Source organism: Chiloscyllium plagiosum, chromosome 6, assembly GCF_004010195.1.
Source record: "Chiloscyllium plagiosum isolate BGI_BamShark_2017 chromosome 6, ASM401019v2, whole genome shotgun sequence".
Classification (NCBI taxonomy): domain Eukaryota; kingdom Metazoa; phylum Chordata; class Chondrichthyes; order Orectolobiformes; family Hemiscylliidae; genus Chiloscyllium; species Chiloscyllium plagiosum.
In genome coordinates, this window is record NC_057715.1 from 86,600,342 (window position 1) to 86,626,203 (window position 25,862).

At 40.7% G+C, this 25,862-nt stretch overlaps 1 protein-coding gene and 1 long non-coding RNA gene across 2 annotated transcripts in view; both read right to left on the minus strand.

Annotated features, from left to right (window-relative positions):
- LOC122550792 (NEDD4-binding protein 2-like 1) overlaps positions 1-5,991 on the minus strand; it is a 21,134-nt gene extending 15,143 nt beyond the window's left edge. The window contains exons 1-2 of the mRNA XM_043692057.1: positions 5,921-5,991; positions 5,136-5,497 (exon numbers count right to left, since the gene is read on the minus strand). Of these exons, the coding sequence (XP_043547992.1) occupies positions 5,136-5,281 (146 nt within the window). The 5' untranslated portion in view covers positions 5,282-5,497; positions 5,921-5,991. The remainder of the gene's footprint in view (positions 1-5,135; positions 5,498-5,920) is intronic.
- A 4,123-nt stretch (positions 5,992-10,114) lies between these two features.
- LOC122550793 lies at positions 10,115-22,388 on the minus strand. Its single transcript, XR_006311946.1, has 3 exons — positions 22,337-22,388; positions 14,881-15,118; positions 10,115-10,391 (listed from the first exon to the last, which is right to left on the minus strand). It is a non-coding gene; the product is annotated as an uncharacterized LOC122550793 (long non-coding RNA).
- Between the last annotated feature and the right edge of the window lie 3,474 nt (positions 22,389-25,862).

The following is a 25,862-nucleotide window of genomic DNA, read 5'->3' on the forward strand; positions in this document are numbered from 1 at the left end:
AAAGAGTTGGATAGAGCTCTCAAAGATAGTGGAATCAAGGGTTATGGAGATAAGGCAGGAACAGGATACTGATTAGGAATGATCAGCCATGATTATATTGAATGGCGGTGCAGGCTCAAAGGGCTGAATGGCCTACCCCTGCACCTATTGTCTATTGTCTATAACACTCCATACAATGCTCAGTCCTTAGATTTAGGAGTTCAGTTACCTAATGTAGCAATCACATCCATAAATTATATGGAACAACTTTCAGAAAATGTGGCATTACTAAGATAATTAATTGAAAGTTGTTACACTTTAATCATTGGTATTTTATTTCAATGATCAGTTAAAATCATAGGATCCCTACTGTGCACAGCCACCATGCCATCCGAACACTTGGGCAGTTGATCCAGTTGATCAGTCCAGTTCAGTTTCAGATGACCTGTAGGACCAAGAATGGTGCGAATGGGTCATTCTGCTATGGCAATATCAAGAGGCAATGGTTAGGTTTTCTCCTCTTGGAGATGGTCATTGTCTGGCACTTGGTGTGGTATGAATATTACCGGCCACCTGTCAGCCCAGTCCCTGATACGGTCCAGGGACTGGATATAGAAAGCTTCAGTAGCTGAGGAGTTGTGAATGGTGTTGAACATTGTGCAATCATCAGTTAACAATCCTACTTCTGACCTTATAATGGAAGTAAGGACACTGAAGTAGCAAGATGGTTGGGCCTGCGACACTCTGCTGAAGAACTCCTTCAGGGATGTTCTGAAGCTGAAATGACAGACTTCTAACCACCACAGTCACCCTTGATGCCAGGTTATGACTCCAACCTGTGGACAGTCCCTCCACCCTCACCCTATTGGGTAAAAACAATGACTGCAGATGCTGGAAACCAGAGTCTAGATTAGAGTGGTGCTGGAAAAGCACAGCAGTTCAGGCAGCATCCGAGGAGCAGGAAAATCGATGTTTCGGGCAAAAGCCCTTCATCAGGAATACAGGCAGCATAGAGTACTCTATGCTATTTTCCCCCCACCCCTACCCTCCTCTCACCTATCTCTCCACCCTTCAGGCTCTCTGCCTGTATTACTAATGAAGGGCTTTTGCCCGAAACGTCGATTTTACTGGTCTTCGGATGCTGCCTGAACTGCTGTGCTTTTCCAGCACCACTCTAATCTAGACGCTCACCCTATTCCCAATGCCTCTAGTTTTGGTAGGCATCCTTGATGTCACTATCATAAAATGTGGTTTGGATGTCAAGGGCTGTCACTTCACGTCACCTCGTGAATTCAACTCTTTTGTCCATGTTTGAACTGTAGTCAGGAGGTCAGTAGCTGCGTGACCCTGATGGATCTGTGAACAGATTATCAATGAGCAATGCTGTTTGACAGCACTGCTGCTGACCTCTTCCAGCACTTTATTGATGATGTAGAATACAATGATGAGAAATAATTGGCTGAGTTGTATTTGTCTTGCTTTTCATGTACAGAACATACCCCAACTATTTTTCACATTGCCTTAATAAAGAGTATTATAGCTATACTGGAACAGCTTGGCGAGGTGTGTGGCAGGTTTTGGAGTACAGATCTTCAAGTACGCTTGGCAGAATATTGCCGGACCCATTGTCTTTACAGTATTCAGTGCCATCAGCCTTTTGATATCTCATAAAAAGACTGAAATCAGTGATGCTGGCAATTCAGGAGGGGTCTTTGCTGGGTTGACAGGGCTCAGTTTGTCAATGTCTCTTTTTTTGGGCTAGTCGAATATCACATGATCCACCTGGTTTCATTCCTTTGAAACATTATCTCTGTTTAATACAATAGCATGTATTAGTAGGCTTCCACAGCACAGAACTGGTAATAGTCAGCTACACTGCTGTCTCACATAAGCCAGACCGGGTAAGGACAGCATATTTCCTTCTTTGAAGGGGATGCGTGAGGCAGACGGAATTTTGACATGGCCATCGCCTCAACTTTTAATTCTAGATTTGTACCTCTGCCATGGGAAGATTTGACTTGAGGTCCTGTTGTAACAGCCTATGACTAAAGTTGGCAAGATGGCCACCTGGGACAGTTACTTGTAGCATTCACAGCCAGACTTGTGGCCTCCATATAGGATCACTGGATAACATAATGAAAGGTCATAGCAAGAGAAGAGTGTAAGGGAGTGTAGGAGATGAGATCCAATTGAAACTTTCAGAATTCTGAATGGCCTGGACAGAGTGAACATTGGACAGATGTTTCCATTGGCAGGAGAGATAAGGGCCTGAGGTTACAGCCTAAGACCCTTTAGAATGGAGATAAGGAGAAATCTCTTTAGCCAGAGAGTGGTGAATCTGTGGAATTCATTGTCACAGCAAGCTGGGGAGGGCAGGTCATTGAATATATTTAAAACAGAGATAGGTAAGTTATTGATTGCCAAAAGGATCAAAGGTTATGGGGAGAAAGCAGGAAAAAGAGCCATCAGCCACAATCGAATGGTGGAGCAGACTCAATGGGCCGAATGGCCTAATTTCTGCTCTTGTGTCTTACAGTCTGACTTGATGAATTTTTGTTGTTTTTCTGGACAGATATGTTGTGGTTTTTGTTGAGGCGCTTCCTGAGTAGTTCTGTGACACAGAGCTGTGCGCTCTCTGGGCTATTTCCTGGCACACACACTGAGGCAAACATTGACTGCACCTGTAACTACCATCAACTCAGTGAAAGATACTATTTTGGTCTGCCCAAACCTTGTTAGTCTTCCAGTGTAGAGTTTACCTTGACCATTTTGGGAAAGCAAATCTTAGCAGGACTTTTACATTTAATGCTGAAAAATGTGTTGCTGGAAAAGCGCAGCAGGTCACGCAGTATCCAAGGAGCAGGAGAATCAACGTTTCGGGCATAAGGCCTTCTTCAGGAATGAGGAAGGTGTGCCAAGCAGGCCAAGATAAAAGGTAGGGAGGAGGGACTTAGGGGAGGGGCGTTGGGAATGCGATAGGTGGAAGGAGGTTAAGGTGAGGGTGATAGGCCAGAGAGGGGGTGGGGGCGGAGAGGTCGGAAAGAAGATTGCAGGTCAAGAAGACGGTGCTGAGTAAATGATGTGTGTGGAGGTGCAGGTGAATTTGTGACGGATATGGAAGGATTCCTTGGGGTCTTGGAGGGAAGTGGGGAGGGGGCGCAAGTTTTGCATGTCTTGCGGTTGCAGGGGAAGGTGCCGGGAGTGGAGGTTGGGTTGGTGAGGGGTGTGGACCTGACGAGGGAGTCACGAAGGGAGTGGTCTTTCCGGAAGGCTGATAGGGGAGGGGAGGGAAATATATCCTTGGTGGTGGGGTCTGTTTGGAGGTGGCGGAAATGATGAAGGATGATAGATGTATTTGGAGATTGGTGGAGTGGTAGGTGAGGACCAGTGGGGTTCTGTCCTACATTTAATGGTAAAGTCCTAGGGTGTGTTGTTGAACAAAGAGACCTTGGAGTGGAGGTTCATAGCTCCTTGAAAATGGAGTCACAGGTAGATAGGATAGTGAAGAAGGTGTTTAGTGTGCTTTCCTTTATTGTTCAGAGTATAGAGTACAGGAGTTGGGAGGTCATGTTGCGACTGTACAGGACATTGTTACAGACGGTCGCATTCAACAGTCCAGCACTACACACTAAAGCTCGGGGCAGCTGCTGTAAAGAAGCAGTGTAGAAAGGGCCTTTCTGGCAAAGCGTAATGAGGGTCCAATCAGTTATCAGATCCTCTCACTGCCTTCAAGTGAACATAAATAGCGACTGGCATGAGTAAGAAATGCTTTCTCGCAACTGTATAGCTCTGTGAAATGTCAAAATTCCAATGTTTTGTTTTTCTCTCTGCAAAGACTGTACAGATATATTTTAGAACTTTAGTGAATAATGTATATTTTTGAAATTTAAAAATCACAGTGGGCTCAGTGGTTAGCACTGCTGTCTCATAGTGCCAGGGATATGGGTTCCATTCCAGTCTTGGGTGACTGTCTGTGTGGAGTTTGCACGTTCTCCGTGTGTCTGCGTGGGTTCCCTCCCAGAGTCCAAAGGTGTGCCGGTCAGCTGGATTGGCCATGCTAAATTACCCATAGTGCTAGGTGGATTAGTCAGAGGGAAGTGGGTTACTCTTCAGAGGGTCAGTGTGGACTTGTTGGGCCAAAGGGCCTGTTTCCACACTGTAGGGAATCTAATCTATCTAATCTTTCTGCCAAAGTGTAACAAGGGTCTGTTCAGTTGTCAGACCCTCTCGTTGCCAGAAAATGAATGTAAAATAGACAGGCAGGAGGCTGAAAGAACACAGCAAGCCAGGCAGCATCAGGAGGGGAAGAAGTCAACCTTTCGGGTGTAACCCTTCTGCAGGATTGGGGGTGGGTGTAAGGGGAGCTGCAGGTAAAGCGGGTGGCGGGGCAGGGTGGTGAAGTGGGGATAGGTGAATGCAAGTAGAGGGTACCTGGTTGGTCAATGGAAAAAATGAATCCAGTTGGTGGCAAGGAGGAGTGAAAGTGAGGGGTAGGGGCTGGGAAGGGAGGTTGTTTGATATTGGAGAACTCAATGTTGAGTTCTCTGGGCTGGAGGCTGCTCAGGCGGAAGAAGGGGTATTGTTCCTCCGATTTGCCGTGTGCTTTATTGTGGCTTCCTCCCTTCCTAGCCCCTCCTCCTCCCTTCCACCAACCAGATTCAGTCCTCCCATTGACCAACCAGGTCGTACCCTCTACCTGTGTTCACGTATCCCCACTTCACCACCCTGCCCTGCCACCCACTTTACCTGCAGCTCCCCTTACATCCACCCCCAGTCCTGAAGGGTTACACCTGAAATGTTGTCTTCTGCACCTCCTGAAGTTGCCTGGCTTGCTGTGTTCTTTCCGCCTCTTGTCTGTCTATTTTGGATTCCAGCATCTGCAGTTTTTTGTGTCTCAAAATTAATGTAAACAGAGAAGAAAATGTTTTTGTTTTGCAATTTCAGAGAAGCCTCGAGGAATATCAGGACTCAACACAAAGGAAGAAATCCAAGTCCAATGTGTCTTTTTCTCTGCAAAGATTTCTCTTAGTACGGTGTATGCACAGATGTTTTCATGAATAAAGTACATTTTTACAATTAAAAACGGTTGCATTTCCGACCACGTGGAAACAAATTACATCCCGAAGATCGGTCCCACGAGGATTTGCAGAACAAACCTGGCTAACGTGGTCTTCCCTGATCCTGGCAGTCCCCTCAGTAAATAAAGGCGTTTTCTTATCAGACGGGGACCTCGAGGTGGCCTGCGGCCAGGGTGCTGCAGGCGCAGCTTCTGAAAGGACTGCGCCAAAGATTCCGCCGACATTCTCCCCGGCGGCGCGAGAGCACCAGCAGCTCTTTCCCATCCACAGGTACCGTTTCACCGAGATCGAGTTGGCGACATCGAAAACAATTCCTTGGGAAATGACGCAGGCCAGCTGACGGAAACGGGTTTTGCGGTTGGTCTGTTTTGCACTTTAGACGTTGCAAACTGCGTGTAGCTTCTCCCCCGAAATAACACATGACCCTGTCCCACCCGCTCCTGACAAGGGGAAATTGTTGGGGGGTTGCAATGTAGGAAAAAGAGAATCTATATTAGCAATTAAAGGTTTCTGTGGGCTGTTTGAAAGTAAATACATATTGTTTGTTAGTAAATACATATTGTTTGTTTAACCTCCTTGTCTTCAGGTCCTAACTATAATTTATCATTGTGTGTGATAAGCAGCTAAACAACATTCTTACACTTGTAATCGAATTGCTGTAAAAAAAGTGGTAGACTCGTTAGCAGCTCAAAATTAAACCGAGCCAAAATTCACGTATTTGCCTAATACTGAAAGTCCTTCCAGTAAATATTTGTTCGGTGTATTTTCCTGTGGCTTTAAATGTTATGCCGGATTTAATCGACATTTCCTTGTTTGCTAATATTTTATTTTTTATATATAAGAGTAATTAATTCTTTACGTACCAACTTAGCTTGCAACAGTACGTAACTGATGTTAAAATGAAGACAGATTGGAAGGTCACCAAAAATGTGGGAGATGGAGCTCCAGGGGATTTTGAACTTGGATAACGCAGTTGAGAAATAGCACATTGTAAATTGCAGATTGAAACCAACATCTTTCCCCTCAATTAATTCCGGTGCCTTGCAATGTATAAATTGTACTTAACACTGCCAATTTTCACTGCAACGCTTCTTTTGTGAACTTTGTGAAAATGCCTGGATAAGATATTGCATAACACAGCGACAGAAGTGTTTCCTCTCAACTCTGTTGAAATAATTTCTAAATAATAAATTCGGCTGTTCATGGAAGTCAGAAGTTTTCAGTCTTCTGAAATGAGAACCAAAACTATTGGAATGACGCAGCAGGTCAGGCAGCATCTGTGAAAATGAAAGGTCATAGAACTATTGAGACAAGTTCAGACACTTTGGTTAACTCATTTTTTCACATTAATCGAAAGAAGAATCACTTAAATATTGTGTGAATCTTTTTTGGTATATTTAAACATTTTGTGAAGCGTTATACCTGGGAGAAAGGCAATTATGATGAGATTAGGCAAGATTTAGGATGCATAGAATAGGAAAGGAAACTACAGGGGATAGGCCCAATTGAAATGTGAAGCTTTTTCAAGGAACAGCTACTGCATGTCCTTGATAACTATGTACCTGTCAGGCAGGGAGGAAGTGGTCGAGCAAGGGAACCGTATGTTACTAAAGAAGTTGAAGCTCTTGTCAAGAGGAAGGAGGCTTATGTAAAGATGAGATGTGAAGGCTCAGTTAGGGCGCTTGAGCATTACAAGTTAGCCAGGAAGGACCTAAAGAGAGAGCTAAGAAGAGCCAGGAGGGGATAATGAGAAGTCTTTAGCAGGTAGGAACAAGGAAAACCATAAAGCTTTCCATAGCTATGTCAGGAGTAAAAGAATGACTAGACTAAGATTAGGACCTGTCAAGGACAGTACTGGGAAGTTGTGTGTGGACATTGAAGAGATAAGAGAGGCGCTAAATAAATATTTTGTGGCAGTATTCATACAGGAAAAAGACAATGCTGTTGAGGAGAACATGGAGATACAAGCTATTACACTAGACACGATTGAGGTTCATAAGGAGGAGGTGTTAGCGATTCTGGAAAGTGTGAAAATAGACAAGTCCCCTGGGCCGGATGGGATTTATCCTAGTATTCTCTAGGAAGCTAGGGAGGAGATTGCAGAGCCTTTGGCTTTAATCCTTATGTTGTGATTGTCTACAGGAATAGTCCCAGAAGAGTGAAGAATAGCAAAAGTTGTTGCCTTGTTCAAGAAGGGGTGTAGAGACAACCCTGGTAATTACAAACCAGTGAGCATTACTTTAATTGTGGGTAAAGTGCTGGAAAGGATTATAAGAGGATTTATAATCAGCTGAAAAATAATAATTTGATTAAGGATAGTCAACACGGTTTTGTGAAGGGCAAGTCGAGGGTGGGGGAAAGTAGCAAAGAGTACAATGGGCGGACGGGGGTGGGGATGAAGGTGATAGGTCAGAGAGGAGGGTGGAGCGGATAGGTGGGAAGGAAGATTGGCAGGTAGGACAGGTCATGAGGATGGTGCTGAGCTGGAAGTTTGGAACGAGACTAAGGTGGGAAGAGGGGAAATGAGGAAACTGGTGAAGTCAACATTGATGCCCTGAGGTTGAAGTGCTCCGTGGCAGAAAATGAGATGTGGGCGTCGGGTGGTGAGGGAGTGGCAGTGGAGGAGGCCCAGGACCTGCATGTCCTCAGCAGAGTGGGAGAGGGAGTTGAAATGTTGGGGTTGTTCGGTGCAGGTGTCCCGGAGATGTTCCCTGAAGCGCTCTGTGAGAAGGCGTTCAGTCTCTACAATGTAGAGGAGACTGCATCAGGAACAACGATACAATAAATGATATTGGTGGATGTGCAGGTGAAACTTTGATGGATGTGGGAGGCTCCTTTGGGGCCTTGGATGGAGGTGAGGGAGGAGGTGTGGGCACAAGTTTTGCAATTCCTGCGGTGGCACCTTCCCCAACCCCATCCACCCATCGTACTCTTTGCTAACTTCCCCACCCTCCTCTCTGACCTATCACCTTCATCCCCATCCCCATCCTCTACTGTAGTCTTTGCTATCTTCTCCCCAGCCCCACTTTCCCATTTATCTCTCCACCCTGGAGGCCCCCTGCCTCCATTCCTGATGAAGGGCTTTTTCCCAAAACGTCGATTTTCCTGCTCCTCGGATGCTGCCTGACCTGCTGTACTTTTCCAGTGCCACTCTAATCTAGACTATGGACAATTTAACATGGCCAATTCACCTGACATGCACACCTTTGGCTTATGGGAGGAAACATGGGGAGAATGTGCAAACTCCACACAGACAATCGCCCGAGGCTGGGATCGAACCCGGGTCCCTGGCACTGTGAGGCAGATTGCTAACCACTGAGCCACCGTGCTGCCCAGAGGTAGGTTCTTTACTCAGAGTAGTAAGGGAATGGAACCCCCTGCCTGCAACAGTAGTAGACTTGCCAACTTTAAGGGCATTTAATGGTCATTGGATAAATATATGGATGATAATGGAATAGTTTGGTCAGATGGGCTTCAGATCAGTTTCATAGGTCAGCGCAATATCAAAGCAAAAGGGCCTGTACTGCGCTGTATTGTTCTATGTTTTAATCTGAGGAGTAATGTGGAAAATGCCATCCAGAATCACACCAGTGTCAAGGTAACAATATGTGCATACAGATCCAATATCTGCATACTAGGCAATCATGCTTTCAGTAAACTTTTATTTCATAAGGAAGTGAAAGAAATACCAGATCAATTTGACAGATTGTACTGTGTACTCTGTTACAATAATTCAGCATAGATGTTTGTTTCCATTAAAGGAAGCCACAATGTTCCAAACGAAATTACTTTGGATCCTTCAAAATGCATTTTTCGGGCAATATGTTCTAAACGTGTCACGTTCGTGAGTTTAGTCTTAGCATGAAATACCAATTGGGATTTGAAACATGAAGGTAAAGGCATATCTACATTAGCCCATTAAATTTGAGGATGGAAAATACTATTCAACTGATTGTATTCTCTTTTTCTTATATACTTATTTTTCATTTTGTTTTTACTTTAAGAGCTTATTTTCTTAAATGACAAGTTAAATTGGAATGTTAGGCATGAGATATTAAAAATCGAAACATCTTATATTGCTTTTACGGTAACTGATTTATTACTTAGTGATTCCATTTGACATTTTAAAAATGCATAAATGGAACACAAGCACATTGGTTATTGGTTGATATTCAGACAAAGTAGTTTTCAAGTTTATGCTTCTGATTTCTCCTTTATATTCTCAAAGAGCTAAACAAGAACACCAAGATAAATGAGCTATTTTTGATCATGATACACTGTTGTTTATCAGACAACTGAGAGATATTCCAAAGTAACCAAGAGTGACTTGCTTTCACATTTTCTCTCAATCTCTGTTGGGATAGTATTTTTACTCAGTTCCTCCCCTTTCAAGACATAACAAAGTTCAGAAGCTTGGTACAAGATGAACCAAAGCTATAAATCTACATACCATTTAAAAAGGAAAATATTCAATTCCAATCTAAGCAAATACAAGTTGCACTCCAACCATCATTGTCGAGCTGGACTACTATATAGTATATGAAATGGATCAAACAAGATAAACAGAAATTATACATCTCTCAGAAATGAAATAGGAAGAACAGCCATCTCAAAATCCAAAACAATATATTCTGAACTTCATACATGCAACTTCGATACTATATTGACAACTTTATTTTCTAGTGTGCAGGATCATGAGTATTTTGGTACATAATTCATAGAAATTTGATTTGTCTTTTGAAATTTTATGGAATACCTCTTTTATTCTGAATTTTTATCCACAAGAATGTCTTCCAGTTACGACTGCTGCTGTGAAACTGTACAGCTTCACTGTATTATTCAAAATGAGTAATTTGAATAGTATAGAACTTGGGCATTCCTGAAAGAAAACTCTTTTTGCAGGCTTCACATCTTGCACTCATTTAGGAAATTTGCAAGAATAGCAATTCAAGGGGAAAACCATCTTTATATTGCATGAGAGGAGAGTGCTGATTGATTGGCAAATGGACTCTCTACCGGTTTTCCCCTTCAGCTGCTCTGATAGTTATAAGGTGAAAAACTTTGACAAAATATATCCTTTCTCAGCAAGATCGAAAATTAGAATGAATCAAAAAATATATGCATGATTAGAATAAGTTCATCATTGAAACAGTGCAAACAAAACACACAAAAACTTAGCAGGTGTATACAATTCTGTTATCAATACCTCATTCAAGTCCAATTAGTCTTCTTCAAAGTTTCTTTTCTCACTCACCACAAGATGAACTTTTGAGTCCAAAACATGTTGTTGAATTTTTAGATAATTTTTCCTTTCGTACTGTGAGTAAAAATAATCTGATCAACGAAAAATAACAGAATTTTTAAACAGACCATGATATTAATAGCAGAATATTTTATATAATAATCCTTTAAAAAACAATTTCATCACATAAGATATCAAATTCTATTGCTATGCCACTTCTTTTTCAATTGATCATGAACATAGAGATGTATGCAGCACCAACTTTAGTCATTCAGTTTTGTTAATCATTGTAGAATGTTTTGGGACTTAACATAGTAATTCACAACTTGATCCAAATGCTATGAACTGAAAATGTGTTGCAGGTCAAGGATGCTGCCTGACCTGCTGCGCTTTTCCAGCAACACATTTTCAGCTCTGATCTCCAGCATCTGCAGCCCTCACTTTCTCCCCAAATGCTATGAAAACAACCAGATAGTACAGCGTTTGCTTCCAAAAATGTAGACAATGTATCTAATTTGAAAATATTCTCCCTCCTTCTTCCTCCTATTGTTAGGATGTTGCGAAACTTGAAAGGGTTCAGAAAAGATTTACAAGAATGTTGTTAGGATTGGCGGATTTGAGCTATAGGGAGAGGCTGAATAAGCTGGGACTCTCTTCTCTGGAGCGTCAGAGGCTGAGGGATGACCTTTGTTGTGGAGTTGAAGGCATGTAGTGTACCTTTAAGAGAGAGTGAAAGGTGCAAAGAGGGCAAGCCTGTCATGACAATTACTGCAGGCACAGAGTGTGCTGGATAATTTGAAGATACAACATTGGCTGTGAAACAAACAGCTGAGCTTCCTTGCTATGTTTCCACAACAATTCAAATTCAACCATTTAAATTATGCTCCAAGATATTAAAACCCAATCAAATTTGAATTTTACTGTTTCGACAACATCAAACAAATGAGAGGATCCGACGATTTGGGGTATAGAAGCAGGCATTTTGAACAGTTAGCCAGAGAGACTAAGATATTAAAAATCCAAATTCTTTTACGGTAAGTGATTTATTACTTAGTGATTCCATTTGACATTGAAAAAATGCATAAATGGAACACAAGCACATTGGATATTGGTTGAAATTCAGACAAAGTAGTTTTCAAGTTTATGCTTCTGTTTTCTCCTTAGATATTCTTGAAGAGCTAAACAAGAACACCAAGATAAATTAGCTGTTCTTTATTAGATAACTGAGAGATATTCCGAAGTACCCAAGAATAACTTGCTTTCTCACTTTCAGTCTCTGTTGGGAAAGTATCTCTATTCAGACTACCCGCTGATCATCTCTCTAAAAGGTACCTTTACATATGAAATATCTGTGCAGCAGAAGACCAAAGGTAATCCAGAGGAAATCTAGAGACAGAGGAAGTTCGACACCCGAAGACGGCAATTGGTTTCAAAAATTGATTTACTGTAAATTAGGGGCTTTATCGGATCAGTAAATTGTTATAGAGTGGGAAGTAGATAAATTGTTAAGGCAAAGGATCTTTACAGTGTAGCTAGTTGTTGTTTAATGTTCTCTTTTGGAGTTAAAGAATACATTTTTTTTCTGTTATTAATGAAATTTGGGTAGCTCTCTGTCACTCATACAGATTACGATGCGAGGTGAGCTTTTCTGTGCTTAGTTTAAATTAGCAGAGGCGTTTACCCCGTGTTGTAACACCTTATAGAGGTTTATAAAATCATGAGGGATATGGATAGGGTAAATAGACAAGGTAATTTCACTGGGGTGGGAAAGTCTAGAACTAGACAGCATAGGTTTAGAGTAAGAGGTGAAAAATTTTAAAGGGATCTAAGGGGCAACCATTTTACGCAGAGTGTGGTGCGTGTATGGAATGAGCTGCCAGAAGAAGTGGTGGAGACTTGTACAATTCCAACATTTAAGAGGCATCTGAATGAGTATATGAATATGAATAATGTAGAGGGATACGGGCCAAGTGCTGGCAAATGGGACTAGATTAGTTTACGATATCTGGTAAGCATGGATAAGTTGGACCTATGGATCTGTTTCCATGCTGTACATCTCTATGACTTGCTAATTTATACAGAATAAAAGAACAATTCCAAATTGAAATAGTCATGTGGCAGCACAGAAGTTGAGTGACAAGTTTAACTGACAAAATAGCAGTGACTACGAATAAATTATTAAAACATCATCTTATTGTTTAATTATTAATATCTGATTATCTAAGGTATACGTGCATCAATTGGATTCTTGCTTTTATCAGTGTGGAGTTTGAGTCGACCTCAGATTACACTGGATGGACAAGGTTATTTCAAAAGTTTAAGCAACATGGGAAGTTAGTTGTTTCATGTTGTACTATGCAGTAGCAACACTAATGGTGATGCCATTACCAGAATGTTACCAGCAAGCCAAAAAGATATTCTGCCTATCACGTGAGTATGAATGTTGGTGCCAATGTGATGCCACGGTTGCAGACAACCATGTCCCAAAGACTGGCAAATCATATCAAAAATGCATGTAACATCAGCTGTTTGCAACAAGCAAACCAAGTGTACTCAACCAACACACACTTGTAAACTTCACAACACAGTATCTAATATGGCTCGTGACTCTGCAGTTGCTGGCTCATTTTGGGTCTGCAAGGAGTTATGCTACCAACCCATTTAGGATCATCAGTCAGGTTCACTGAATTCAATAGAAATCAGGACAAAAAACTCCCTCTTAGTTAAAGTCATGCCACAAAATGAATATGGTTGTGACTGTTGGAGCCAATCAACTGAGTCCTAGGATAACATACAAGAGTTCATGGTCCTTGGCCCAATTATCTTCAACTGTTTCAGTGACCTACCATCTGATAATTGTACAATGTTCGGCGCCATTTCAAATTCTCTGATACTGAAGCAGTCCCTGTCCATATTCAGCAAGATTTGGATGATATTCAGACCAGGCCTGAATTTGCAAGTAACACATGCTGTCCAAATGGCAAACAATAATGGACTATCTTCAACAAGAGAGAACATAATAATCTGCCCAAGATATTTAATGACATCATCAAATCCTTAACATCATCCTGGGAGTTATCTTGGTTGAGATACTAAATAGGACCACCATATTGGGGTTACAAGAGCAGGACATATGCTGAAATGATGCAGCGAGTAAATCACTTCCTGACTCTCCAAAGCTACCTACAAGGCATAAGTCATGAACATGATAGAATAAACTGTGCTTGTCTTTGGGTACGTGCAGCTGCAAGAAAACCCAAAGCTCAACACCGTCCAGAACAAAGCAGCTAACCTAATGGGCACCACATCCACCAACTTTAACAAGCACTCCCTCCATCACCATGTACAGTGGCAGCAGTGTGTACAACATACACAAGGTGCAGTGTCTTAACTCATCATCAACTCATCTTGACTCCTTCAGCACCTTGCAAAATCATGACCTCTACCCTAGGAGGAGGGCAGCAGGCACATAAGGAGCACCAATGTCTGCAGGTTCCCCTCTAATCCATATGCTTTTCTGACTTGGAACTGTATTGTTGTTTCTTCACTACACATATCAAAATTCCACTTGCATAAACAACCTTAGATTTGATAAGGTTCATGACAGAAACCTGATTGAAAGATTTGAACTTCAGAATTGCAGGAAAGAGGAGCATTGATTTTGAAGAATAAAACATATTCACAAACCTTTGGGAGGAAAGGGACCTTTGAGATGAAGAAGTGGATTGCAAAGACACAAATGAAAATTGGCTGTGATGATGGTACATTTAAAGTGATGTGCACTCCTTAACCATACTGTGTATCTGCACTAAATGAAATGCACTGGTCCAGCAAGATGGCCAACCTCCTCAAGGTTGATTGATTAGGAATGACAACATTCCATGAAATATACAAATAAAAACACATCAGATGAAACAAACAATTGGATGGATTGGCAAAACCACTTCATCTTACCTAAACTAAAGTCTAATACTGTACAATATGACACATGTAAAAGAAACAATGCAACAAAACAAGCCAAAGAATAGTTTAGTTTGAGCCTGGAAACTGCCTTACTCATGTACAAGGCAAGGCATCAAAGCAAAAAGCTCACTAAGTTTTTGTGCTGAAGTGAGGCCTATTATTAGTATTTCAAGAATTAAAATACATCAACTTCCATAAACTCAATAAAACCTGCTATTACATGTTAAAGTATAATTCTGGAATTAGAGTTCACAGTTTTTCTACTTTTTTTTATAAATAAGGAGATTCCACATTCCAATTTCTGGCCAAAGTTTCTTGATAGACAAAACAGCAGCAGAAAGGCATATCAGTGACTTGAATGTCAGAGCATAATTTCCAAAAGTTATAATTTGTTAAAAGTCACAATTAGTTTATAACTACTGTTTTCAGCACTGTAGTTAAAGTGCTCCTTGTGTATCTTCAAGTTAAATTCCTTCCTGGATTATGAGCACTGTTATAAACTATCTAATTTATGATACTATATCCCTCTAAACTCATAAAAGACATATGAATCATTATGTTCCTTCACTTATTTCTTAATGGTCTCAACTATTAATATTTTAAAAATTGTTAGCCTACCGTTTGCTCCTGAGGTAGTCTTATGACATCCTGCCTGTTTTTCCAGTAATATGAAATCGTGCATCAGGTGAAAGAGCAACTATTTCATCATTAGCTGTTAGATCCAGGTCTTCAATACTCAGGTTTCTGTTAAGGTATGGATCCAACACATCTGGAGCATTATCTTCAGTTTCATGATAAGATTCCCGATAAATGTCTCTATTTGTATCTTTAGTATTGTGAAGTGTCATGCCACCCTCTGTCCAGGTGCGCAATGAAATAAATGTTAATTGTTAGAGATTTTATATATGTTAGTCAGATTACCAGAGTAGTAAAAAAAAACTTTCTGAATTCATAATTATTAAAAAGACATTTGAAAAATGCACATTAAAAACATTCACAGTTTTCAACCCGAAACATGATGAAGGAGCAACAATTCTCACCATGCACAATTATTATCGACATCGAAGTTTAAGCATAACTGAAAGTCATTTGCATAATGGTTCTATGAGTTTCTTTGCTAGATATTACCAAGTAAACCCTTTCCTTGCCATTTCTTTGGCTTGTCTTTGAAAATAACAGGCCATTTAATCAGGTAACATCCTTGTATATGGACTATATAATTGTGAGCACAAGCTTGACAGAGGATTATGAAGGCATCATTTCGAATAACCCTGCGGCTGACCACCCAATTTCCTTGCCTCGGTCTCACCCTCTCCAGGAACTGTTACCACTTCATGCCATTCTCAATTTGCCATCACCACAGCTCCTCTTAGAGGAAATAAAAGTCCAACTTTCAACTGTCTTGTTGGAATTTTCCATTCCGTACCAAACTTTACTTTCCTCCCAAAAGGCCACTGAACATACTGTTATCTACAAAATCTATGCCCACCTTTCCAACAAATCCAATGTTTGAATTCCTTTGATCATACATCTGCTCCCACCAATCCCACCCTAACCCCCTTCAAGTACAGTGCACAAATCACACAAAGTCACAAATTATATTCTGTTGACCACACCATTTTTGCCATAACTCTAGTCACCCAATGAGTGCAACAGCTGTTTGCTGGTTCCATTCTTATCATTGAAGGTGATTCTTTGGCTGCAATTCAATGATTTCTCTTGCCATTCACAATTACCTTGGAATTCTCCAAGGATCTATTCTTTGTTCACGTCTATTCCTTATCTGCACAATGCATTTTACAGTTTCATCCAAAGACCAGGTTCCATACATATGCTGATGACACTCATGATGACATTGCTTATCTTATATTTTAATACTAAATACATAGAAATTTCCTCCATATAATATTGGAAAGGCTGAAATTTTGTTGCCAATATAGACTCTGTTCCCAGACACCATTTCTACTCCCTGGCACCTATCTGAAGCTCATCCAGATTATTACAATTTTGATGTTACATTTGACTTTGAGAGAGTAATCACACATAAAGCTACTGTCACCTGGCTCTGACTGTGATTCACCACCATGCTTTTGTTACCTTAACTACCCCAATAAACTCCTGGCTATAATCCCATTTTCCAAAAACAAAACCTGAACACATCCAAAACTCTTACCTGTAATTTGCACCGCTCCTTTGTCACCCATCATCCTTTTACTTAAAAACTTGCTAAGCTGTGCTGGCTCCCAGTCTAATAATGTCACCGTTTAAAAATCACATTCTTTATTTTCAATCCACTCTACTTCTTACCTTCTCCAGCCTGACAAATCTTTGGGGACTGTGGGGTCCCCAGTTTTAATTGTTTCACCATTGGCAGCAGTCCATTCAGCCATCTTAGTTTTCAGACCTAGAATTTGTTCTCCAACATAATCTCATTAATTTGTGCTCCCTCTTAAATATTTTCCTTAAAACCAACTTCTTTGACTAATCTTTCATTGATTGGTGTGAATAGTTCCTTTGTGACAGAAATTATTTAGTCTTAAAGTTGTCGAGCACGGAAACAGACACTTTGGTCCAACTCATCTTTACAAACCAAATATCCTAAATTAATCTAGTCCCATTTGCCAACATTTGGCCCATATCTCTAAGCCCTTCCTATTTGTAGACCTATCGAGATGCCTCTTAAAATGTTAAAAATCACACAACACCGGGTTATAGTCCAACAAGTGTATTTGGAAGCACAGGCTTTAGGAGTGCTGCTCCTTCACCAGGTGGTTGTCAGCGTTCCAAAAGTCGTGCTTCTAAATGGACCTATTAGAATATAAGGTGTTGTCTGATTTCCAACTTTGTCCACTGTAGCCCAACACCAGCTCCTTCACATCGTAAAATGTTGTAATTGTACCAGCCTCCAACACTTCCTCTGGCAGCTCATTCCATACATGGACCACCCTCTGCTTGGGTCCCGTTTAAATATTTCCCCTTTCATATTAAATCTGTGTCCTCTAGTTTTGGACTCCCCTACTCCGGGGAAAATACCTTGGCTGTTAACACTATAAATGCCCCTCAATTTTATAAACCTCTAAGGTCAACCCTGAGCTTCTGAAGCTCCAGCGAAAACAACCCCAGTCTATTCAGTCTCTCTCCTTAGCTCAAACCCTCCAACTTCAGCAACATCCTTGTAAGTCTTTTCTGCACCTTTTCAAGTTTAACATATTTCCTGTAGCAGGGAGACCAGATCTGAAATATTCCAAATGTGGCTTAACCAATGTCCTGGACAGCTGCAACTTGACATCCTAACTCCTATACTCAATGCACTGACCAATAACGGTAAGCATATCAAAGGCCTTCTTCACTATCCGGTCAACCTGCAACTCCACCTTCAAGGAATTACGTTCCAGCACTCTAAGGACCCTACCATTAAGGTGGCTCACTGGTTAGCCCTGCTGCTTCACAGTGCAGGCACCGGGGTTCGATTCCAGCCTTGAGTGACTGTGTGGAGTTTGCATGTTCTCCCTGTCTGTCTGGATTTCTGCCAACTGCTCCAAATTCCTCCCATAGTCCAAAGATGTGCAGGGTAGGTGAATTGGCCGTGCAAAATACCCATAGCATCTAGGAATGTAGTGGCTAGGTGGATAAACCATGGGAAATGCAGGGTTAAAGGGACGGGGTGGGGGGGGTGGGACTGGAAGGAAAGGCCTTCGGAGGGACTTGATAGGCTGAATGTCCTGCGTCCACATTTCAGAGATTCTATGGTTAAGTGCATAAGTCCAACCCTGATTTGCCTTACCAAAATACAACACCTCATATTAATCTAAATTAAATTCGATCTGTCACTCCTCAGCGCTTTTGTCCATCTGATCAAGGTCCCACTGTACTCTGAGGTCAACTTCTTCATTGCCCACTACACCTCCAACTTTGGTGTCATCTGTAAACTTACTAACCATTCCTCCTACATTCACATCCAAATCATTGATATGAATGACAAAAAAGGAATGAGCCCAGCACTGATCCTTGCAGCACCCCACTGGTCACATGCCTCCAGCCCAAAAACAACCCTCCGTCTCCTATCTTCAAGCCAATTTTGTATCCAAGTGGCTCGATCTCCCTGGATTCCATGTGATCTAACCAGACTATCATGTGGAACACTGTCGAATGCCTTATTGAAGTCCATGTAGACAAACATTCATCAATCTTCTTTATCACTTCTTCAAAAAACTCAATCAAGTTAGTGAAACATGATTTCCCACGAACAAAGCCATGCTGACTATCCCTCATGCATCCTTGACTTTCCAAATGCATGTAAATCCTATCCCTCAGAATCCCCTCCAACAATGCACCCAACACTAACGTCAAGCTCACTGGTCAATAGCTCTCTGGCTTTTCCTTACCACCTTTCTCAAATAATGGCACTACAGTAGCTACTCTCCAGTTTTCTAGCACCTCATCCGTGGCAGTTGATGATACAAATATCTCAGCAAGGGGCCCAGCAATCACTTCCCTATCTTCCCACAAAGTTCCGGGATACAGCTGATCAGGTCCTGGGAATTGTAGGAGGAACAGCAGGATCTTGGGATCCTGTAGATCCCTCAAAGTTTCCAACCAAGTTGATAGGATTGCTAAGAAAGCATATGGTGTGTTGGCTTTCATTATCAGGGGGATTGAGTTTAAGAGCCACGAGGTTATGCTGCAGCTCTACTGTGTTCAGTTTTGGTTGCCTCATTATAGGAAGGATGTAGAAGCTTTAGAGGAGGTTCAGAGGATATTTACCAGGATGCTGCCTAGACTGGAGAGCATGTCTTATGAAGCAAGGTTGAGGGAACTAGGGCTTTTCTCAATGGAGCGAAAAAAGATGAGAGGTGACTTGATAGAGATGTGCGAAATGTTGAGGGGCATAGACTGGCTAGCCATGGCAGAAATGTCTATCATAATGGGACATAATTTTAAGGTGATTGGAGGAAAGTTTAGGGGTGATGTCAGAGGTAGGTTCTTTCCCCAGAGAGTGGTGAGTGCGTGGAATGCACTGCCAGCAGTGGTAGTTGAGTCAGATACATTAGCAACATTTAAGTGGCTTTTGGATAGGCACATGGAAGTTAGTACAATGAAGGGTATGTAGGTTAGTCTGAATTTAGAGAAGGATAAAAGGCCAGCACAACATCGAGGGCCGAAGGGCCAGTACTGTATTGTTCTATGTTCTAAAACATGAAGGCAGATAAATCCCCAGGACCTGATCAGGTTGGAGGGGAGACCTGATATAACTGTATAAGATTATGAGGGGCATGGAGTGAAAGCAGTTGCTCCCATTAGTTGAAGACTCACTAACAAGAGGTATAATTGTAAACATAAAGGTGAGGGGATATGAGAAAAAATATTTCATCCAGAGGGTAGTGAGGATCTGAAATGCACCACCTGGAAGGATAGTTGAGGTAGGAAACCTCACAACTTTTAGAATTATTTATATGATCACTTGAAGTGTCATAGCATTCAAGGATATGGGTCTAGTGCAGGAATCTCTGATCAGGGTGTATAGTCGTATATATTTGTTGGTAGAAATTTGATGGATCGAAGGGCCTGTTCTGTACTGTATGAGTCAAATTGCTGTGTGTCTGGCATGGCGCCTAGGCCAGACCAGATGAACCAGTTGGATTTTTACAACAATTGACAGTGGTTATATTAGGCTAGCTTTATTTTTAGTTTCTCATTTTTATTGAATTGAAATTCCACCATCTACCATTTTGGGATTCAAACCCACATCCCCACATCTGAGACAGATAGGTCATTGTTTTATATCAGATACCAATTGCTGAATCCAATAAGCCATTAATGCATCGTGCAAATTATTGAGATATTTAAGTGTAGAGCTGCATAAACGTAAGCATTATCGCAAATTTAGTTTGCATTGTATTCTGTACAAATTCAGAAGTGTTCACTAATTTTTCTGAATATCCGAGCACAGCAAAAATAAAATAGGTCACTACAACAAGGAATAGTAGAGGCAAATAGCATAAATGCATTTATGGAATATCTATCGAAGCACATGATTGAGGAAAGAATATGTTGATTGGTTAGATGAAGAGGAGGAAGAGGCTCATCTGGAGCATAAATAATGGACAGGTTTATTGCCAAATGCCTGGTTTTGGTGCTATAAATAAGAAATAATAACATGATTAACATATTGATGACAACATCATTTAGACTTCAAGAAAGAATAATGGGAAAGATAAATGATTCCTGTAACAAATAACAACAAAAATAATCAGACTTTTTGAGCCCTCAAGGTTTTTTCATTAATTTGATTTTTTTTTAATCAATTTTGTTTTGGAGCTGTGAACTGGAAACTGAGAGATAAAGAAAATGTTAAGACTGTGGGTAACAGCTTGTGTTAAAGGAAAACAGACCAACAAGTATTGTTTATTCATGATGCCAGGCCTGGAAGCTATTTGTAGTGGTTCCTGATTAAAACATTCTGCAGACATTTTTTCACTGGAGAACAACACTACATTTAAACAGACAGAAGGTGGCTATTAACCTGGGAAATGGTACCAGAAAGTCTGGAAAAGACCTTACGTGCAAGCAGATGGCAGGTGGTGAAAAATGTCTGGGACCTTGTGGAGGCGATGGACACTCTGTCAAGGAATTGACAGAGTTTGAATTGGGTTTTGGACTGTGGTCTGGGAGGAAGAGTCTGGTTGTTGATGCTACAGTAAGATTTGAAAGCTCCATACCTAACCTCCAATTAGCAGCTATTAGAAGCTCAGAGAATAGAAAACAAAGTGATATGTATTACTGCCTTTACCTGAATGAACTGTAAAAGTGACCCTGATCAATACCTTCAGAAAATCAAGCAAGACACCATCAGCTCTGCCTGTAGAACAATGCATTGTGCAAACCACTAAAGTAATGTGGCGAATTTTGTATTTTCTTTTATTTATCCCTTGTGAATGAAGCTGAAAAAAAAGGCTTTTGGGTTTATAGCATAGGTCAATTAGATTACTTTGTTGTTTAATTTTTGGTCTACTAAAGTTACTATATTGTTAATAAACTGCTAGGTCTTTTGTTTAAGATGAAACTCAGTGCCTAGAATTGATTATTCGCAGAGTCTGGGACTGATTAGTCAAAAGTCTGGTTAAGAACTATTCGTGTCAATTTTAACGGGGTCTTTGAAGACTTTAATTTTACTGTGTTGTGAATACAGAGGCAGATGGTTGATATGGTTTGACTGTGTGCCTCCACGTCAGAACAAAATACAAGGGGAGGTGATGGCACAGTTGGTATGATCATTGGATTAGTAATCCAGAGGTTTGCTCTGGAGTCAGGGATGTGAATCCCACCAAAAGCAGATGGTGGAATATGAATTAAATTAACAAAATCTGGCTAATCTGAAATGAAACCATTGTTTTCATAAAAAGGCCATTTCTTTATGGAAATAAAATCTGATCTGGCCTACATGACTCCAGACCCATAGCAAATGACTGGCCTGGTAAGCAGTTCATTTAATGGACAATGAGGTCTGGCCTGGCCAGTGACATCCATATCCTATGAAAAAATAAAGACCAAACAAATACATAAAAGTAGACACAACTTCTGAGCTGATATCACTACTTACAAATGCTTGGTTGTGAAACTTAAAACGCTGCAAAGCAAGTTGTTTAATCATTTGCCAGGTATGATAAAATCAAGTATGTACACTTTGACCTTGGCTTCAGATACAAGCATATGCTACTGGTGTGTGAGCAATCTGTCTGGTAATTGCAAGAGTATTAAATTAAGTTTGGCCTGTTGCACAGTAGGTTCAATTGGATGTAAATTACAAATTAATTCTCAATGCAGAACAAAAATTATGTTAATTTAGAGAAAATACCGAGATTATGGTAAAAGAACATCTTTAGGACAGTGTGAAATAAGATCTGTTCTCCATAATCAATGACTAAGCTGTGTGCAATACTCTCATAAAAAAACACAAGTTACACTTCTAAATGGATGAAAAGACAAAATCCACTATGTTCAGTAAATAATATTTCAAAAGAAAACCAGATTTTGAAGTTTTGACAAGATAGATCTCAAGAATGGGTGAACTCACTTTTGAAGATGTTAGGATCCATTGAGGAAATTTTTTTCAGCCTTTTCTAAAAGAGAAAGATTTAAATTCAGTTAAATATTTTTCTTATTTGAAGTAAATCAATTATCCTTCAAAGTCTTTGGTGTTGATATTTATAGACTATGGGGAACATGCTTATGGGAAAAATCTGAAAATATTGGGATTGCCAGTTTCTAACCAAGAAGCTGGACACACTGACAGGCTGGGGTAAAATATGGGCAACTGGAAAAGATTGGGGCAAAAGCAGAACTCAAGAGCATGACAATTAATCAGGAAGGAGATCACACAATACAAGGTAGAACAGTGGGTCAGCAACTAGCAATCAAAAGGGAGTCAAATCGAGGGTGAGGGGCATTTTGTGATTTAACCTTGCAGTTTACACATGACGTGATAAACAAACACATATCTTCCCTATCCTCCCTATCCACTTTCTAGGAAAATAGTTTATTTTATAAGGCATTGGTTCTCTAGCTAATAAACCTAGATATATTTTCGAGCAACCACAGCAGATAAAAACCTCGTCTCTTCTCTTTCTCCCACAGCACTAGTCAGGACTCTGAACCCTTATTCCAGTAAAATAGGAATTGACAAGTGGCCGCTCAAGTTTACAACAGCAGCCTACTTTCCACTGGGAAAACAAAATGCAGATTAGGGGGCCACTTTACCAAAATCCCATATTCTGTCAGTATGTGAGACCCTGAGCTTGTCGTTCACTTCAATTTCCCACTCCTCCCTATACCCTTCTACAGTGAAGATAATTAATTCAAGACAGCAGTTTGCCTTAGATCAGCTAGAAATTTTACAGCCCTCTGATGTGAACTCTAAACTAGATCTAGCTTCAAACCTTAGCAACATGCTTACTTTTCTCTATGTAAGGTGTGATTCAAGATAGGCAGATCAACATAATAATGGAAGCAAACAGACATTTAAGGAATCAGTTCTTTCATCAGAAAGCTGCACATTGTGGTAGAAATCCACTCAGTGTTCATCTGCTTCAGTCCTCCCCCTGAAGGACTGGTCTGGATTTTGCTATGAGCAGTGAATAAACACCTTTCACTGTTATCCTCTCACACACTTCCCAAAAACTTTAGTAGCTTATTTATGGACATTTTTACTCTTCAGGCAACAGTCTATATTTGGCACTCTCTACAGATGATCTGGAGGAGGAAGTAGCAGGGAAGCTATTCAACTAGATTGAAGATGGCAAAATGGGTAGTAAGGAACATGCAATTAATTTAAATTGAAATCACTGTGCAAGAAACAAAATAAAATTTGGTTCATACACATTGGATCATGAAAAAGGCATGAGCAAAAAAAATCTAAAGAAAATAAAATTCCTACAAGAAGAATTTTCTTGAGGGAATAAGACTTGTGAAATTAATTTTTCAGGTTGTTAAATGTTGATTTTGCATTATTAAAAACACAATTGAACATGTGCTTACTGTATAAACGGTAGATAAAAAAGCCTAAGTGCACACTTTAACAGGGAATTCTGAGCAATTCTATTAGTGAAAATTGCAAACACAGTCAGTGAAGGAGGGTATCACTGACAGCAACTTTGGATTTCAGTATTTTACTGCATGCATGGATGGCAGCAGTTAAGGTCAGTTTTACTGAGTTAATAACAGTACGAACAGGTTCGCTAGCTGCTGTCTTTTTCTGATTTGCTTATAGTTACGAGTTATTAGTTTCTACAAATTTATTTTACTTTGCCAATGTCTGATGTTTAAATTATTAGATAACCATAGCAATTATTTTTAGGCAAGCTTTGGGTTAGTGATACTTCTCTGGTTGTTGCTATTTACTTTTCTGATTCTGTTAAATATTTGCTGACTTTTCACTTCTGTTTCAAGCTGACCCATTCTACAAGGTTAAATGTTTCAATAACATTTGCAATTTTCAGTCCATAAGCATCACTTTTAAATGTAAGGATTTTGGTACGTGATGATTAAATATAATATAACTACTTATGTAATGCCATGGAATGGAAGCCATGATGCTCATTTCATCTTTTTTAGATGTTCACTCAGGATTTGTGGACATCACTGCTTGGACCAGCATTTAATCGCCAGTCCCTACCTGCCTCCTTGGTGGAGAGAGACCCACAATGTTAAGGAAGGAATTCCAGGATTTTAATCCAGTGACACTGAAGGAAGACTGATACATTTCCAAATCAAGTGGCTTGGAGGTAATCTTGCAGATGGTGGTGTTCTCATGTATCAGCAACCTTGCCCTTCTAGATGGTAGGAATCATGGATTTGGAAGGTGTTGCCCAAAGACTTTTGGTGAATTTCTGCAGTGAATATTGGATGTGCTGTCTACTGCTGCTGAGGAGTCTCAGTGGAGGAGGGATTGAATAACACCACATCCAGAACAATTAAGTGGGCTACATTGTCCTGGATGGTATCAAGGTTCTTGAGTGCTGTTGGAGCTGCACTCAAACAGGCAAATGGAGAGTATTCCATCATACTCCTCACTTGTGCTTGTAGATGGTGAACAGGTCTTGGGGAGTCAGAAAGTGAGTTACTCACTGCAAGATTCCTAGACTCTTGCCTCACCTTGTACCCACTGCGTTTATGCGGCTAGTCCAGTTCAGTTTCAGGGAGAAAATAGGGACTGCAGATGTTGGAGATTAGAGTAGTGTGTGTGTGTGTGCTGGAAAAGCACAGCAGGTCAGGCAGCATCTGAGGAGCAGGAGAATCGACATTTCGGGCAAAAGTCCTTCATCAATTCAGTTTCGAGTCAATGATAACTTCCAGAATGCTGATAATTGAATTTAAAAGTGATGGTTACATTCTCTCTTGTTGGAAATCATAATTGTCTGGCACTTGTGTGGCACGAATGGTATTTGTCACTTGTCAGCTCAAACCTGGATATTGTTGCATTTGAACACTGATAACTTCAGTATCCGAGTCACCGGAAATAGTGCTGAACATTGTATAATCAGAGCCAAACATTCCCAGTTCAGATTTTATGATGGAGGGCTGGTCATTGATGAAAAATCTGAAGATGGATGGGCCTGGGACACTACCTTGAGGAACTCATGCAGAGATGTCCTGGAACTGAGATGACTGACCTCCAACAACTATAATCATCTTCCTTTGTGCCAGATATGACTCAAACCAGTGAAGTTCTTCCCCTAATTTATTGAATCCACTTTTTCTCAAGCTTCTCAGTGCCACACTTAGTAAAGTGCAGCCTTGGTGTCAAGGGCAGTCTCTCTCATCTCACCTCTAGAATTCAGCTCTTTTGTCTGTGTTTGAATCAAGCTGTTTGAATCAAGGCTGTAATGAAGTCATGAGCTCAGTGGCTCTGACAAAACCCAAACTGAACTTCACTGAACAGATTATTGCTGAGCTGGTGCTGTTAAGTAGCACTGTTGATGACATGTTTTAAAAGATTTATTCACAGGATATGGACATCACTGACTATGCCAGCATTTACTGCCCATCTGAAGTTGCGTACAGATCGTTAAGATTAGATTACTTACAGTATGGAAACAGGCCCT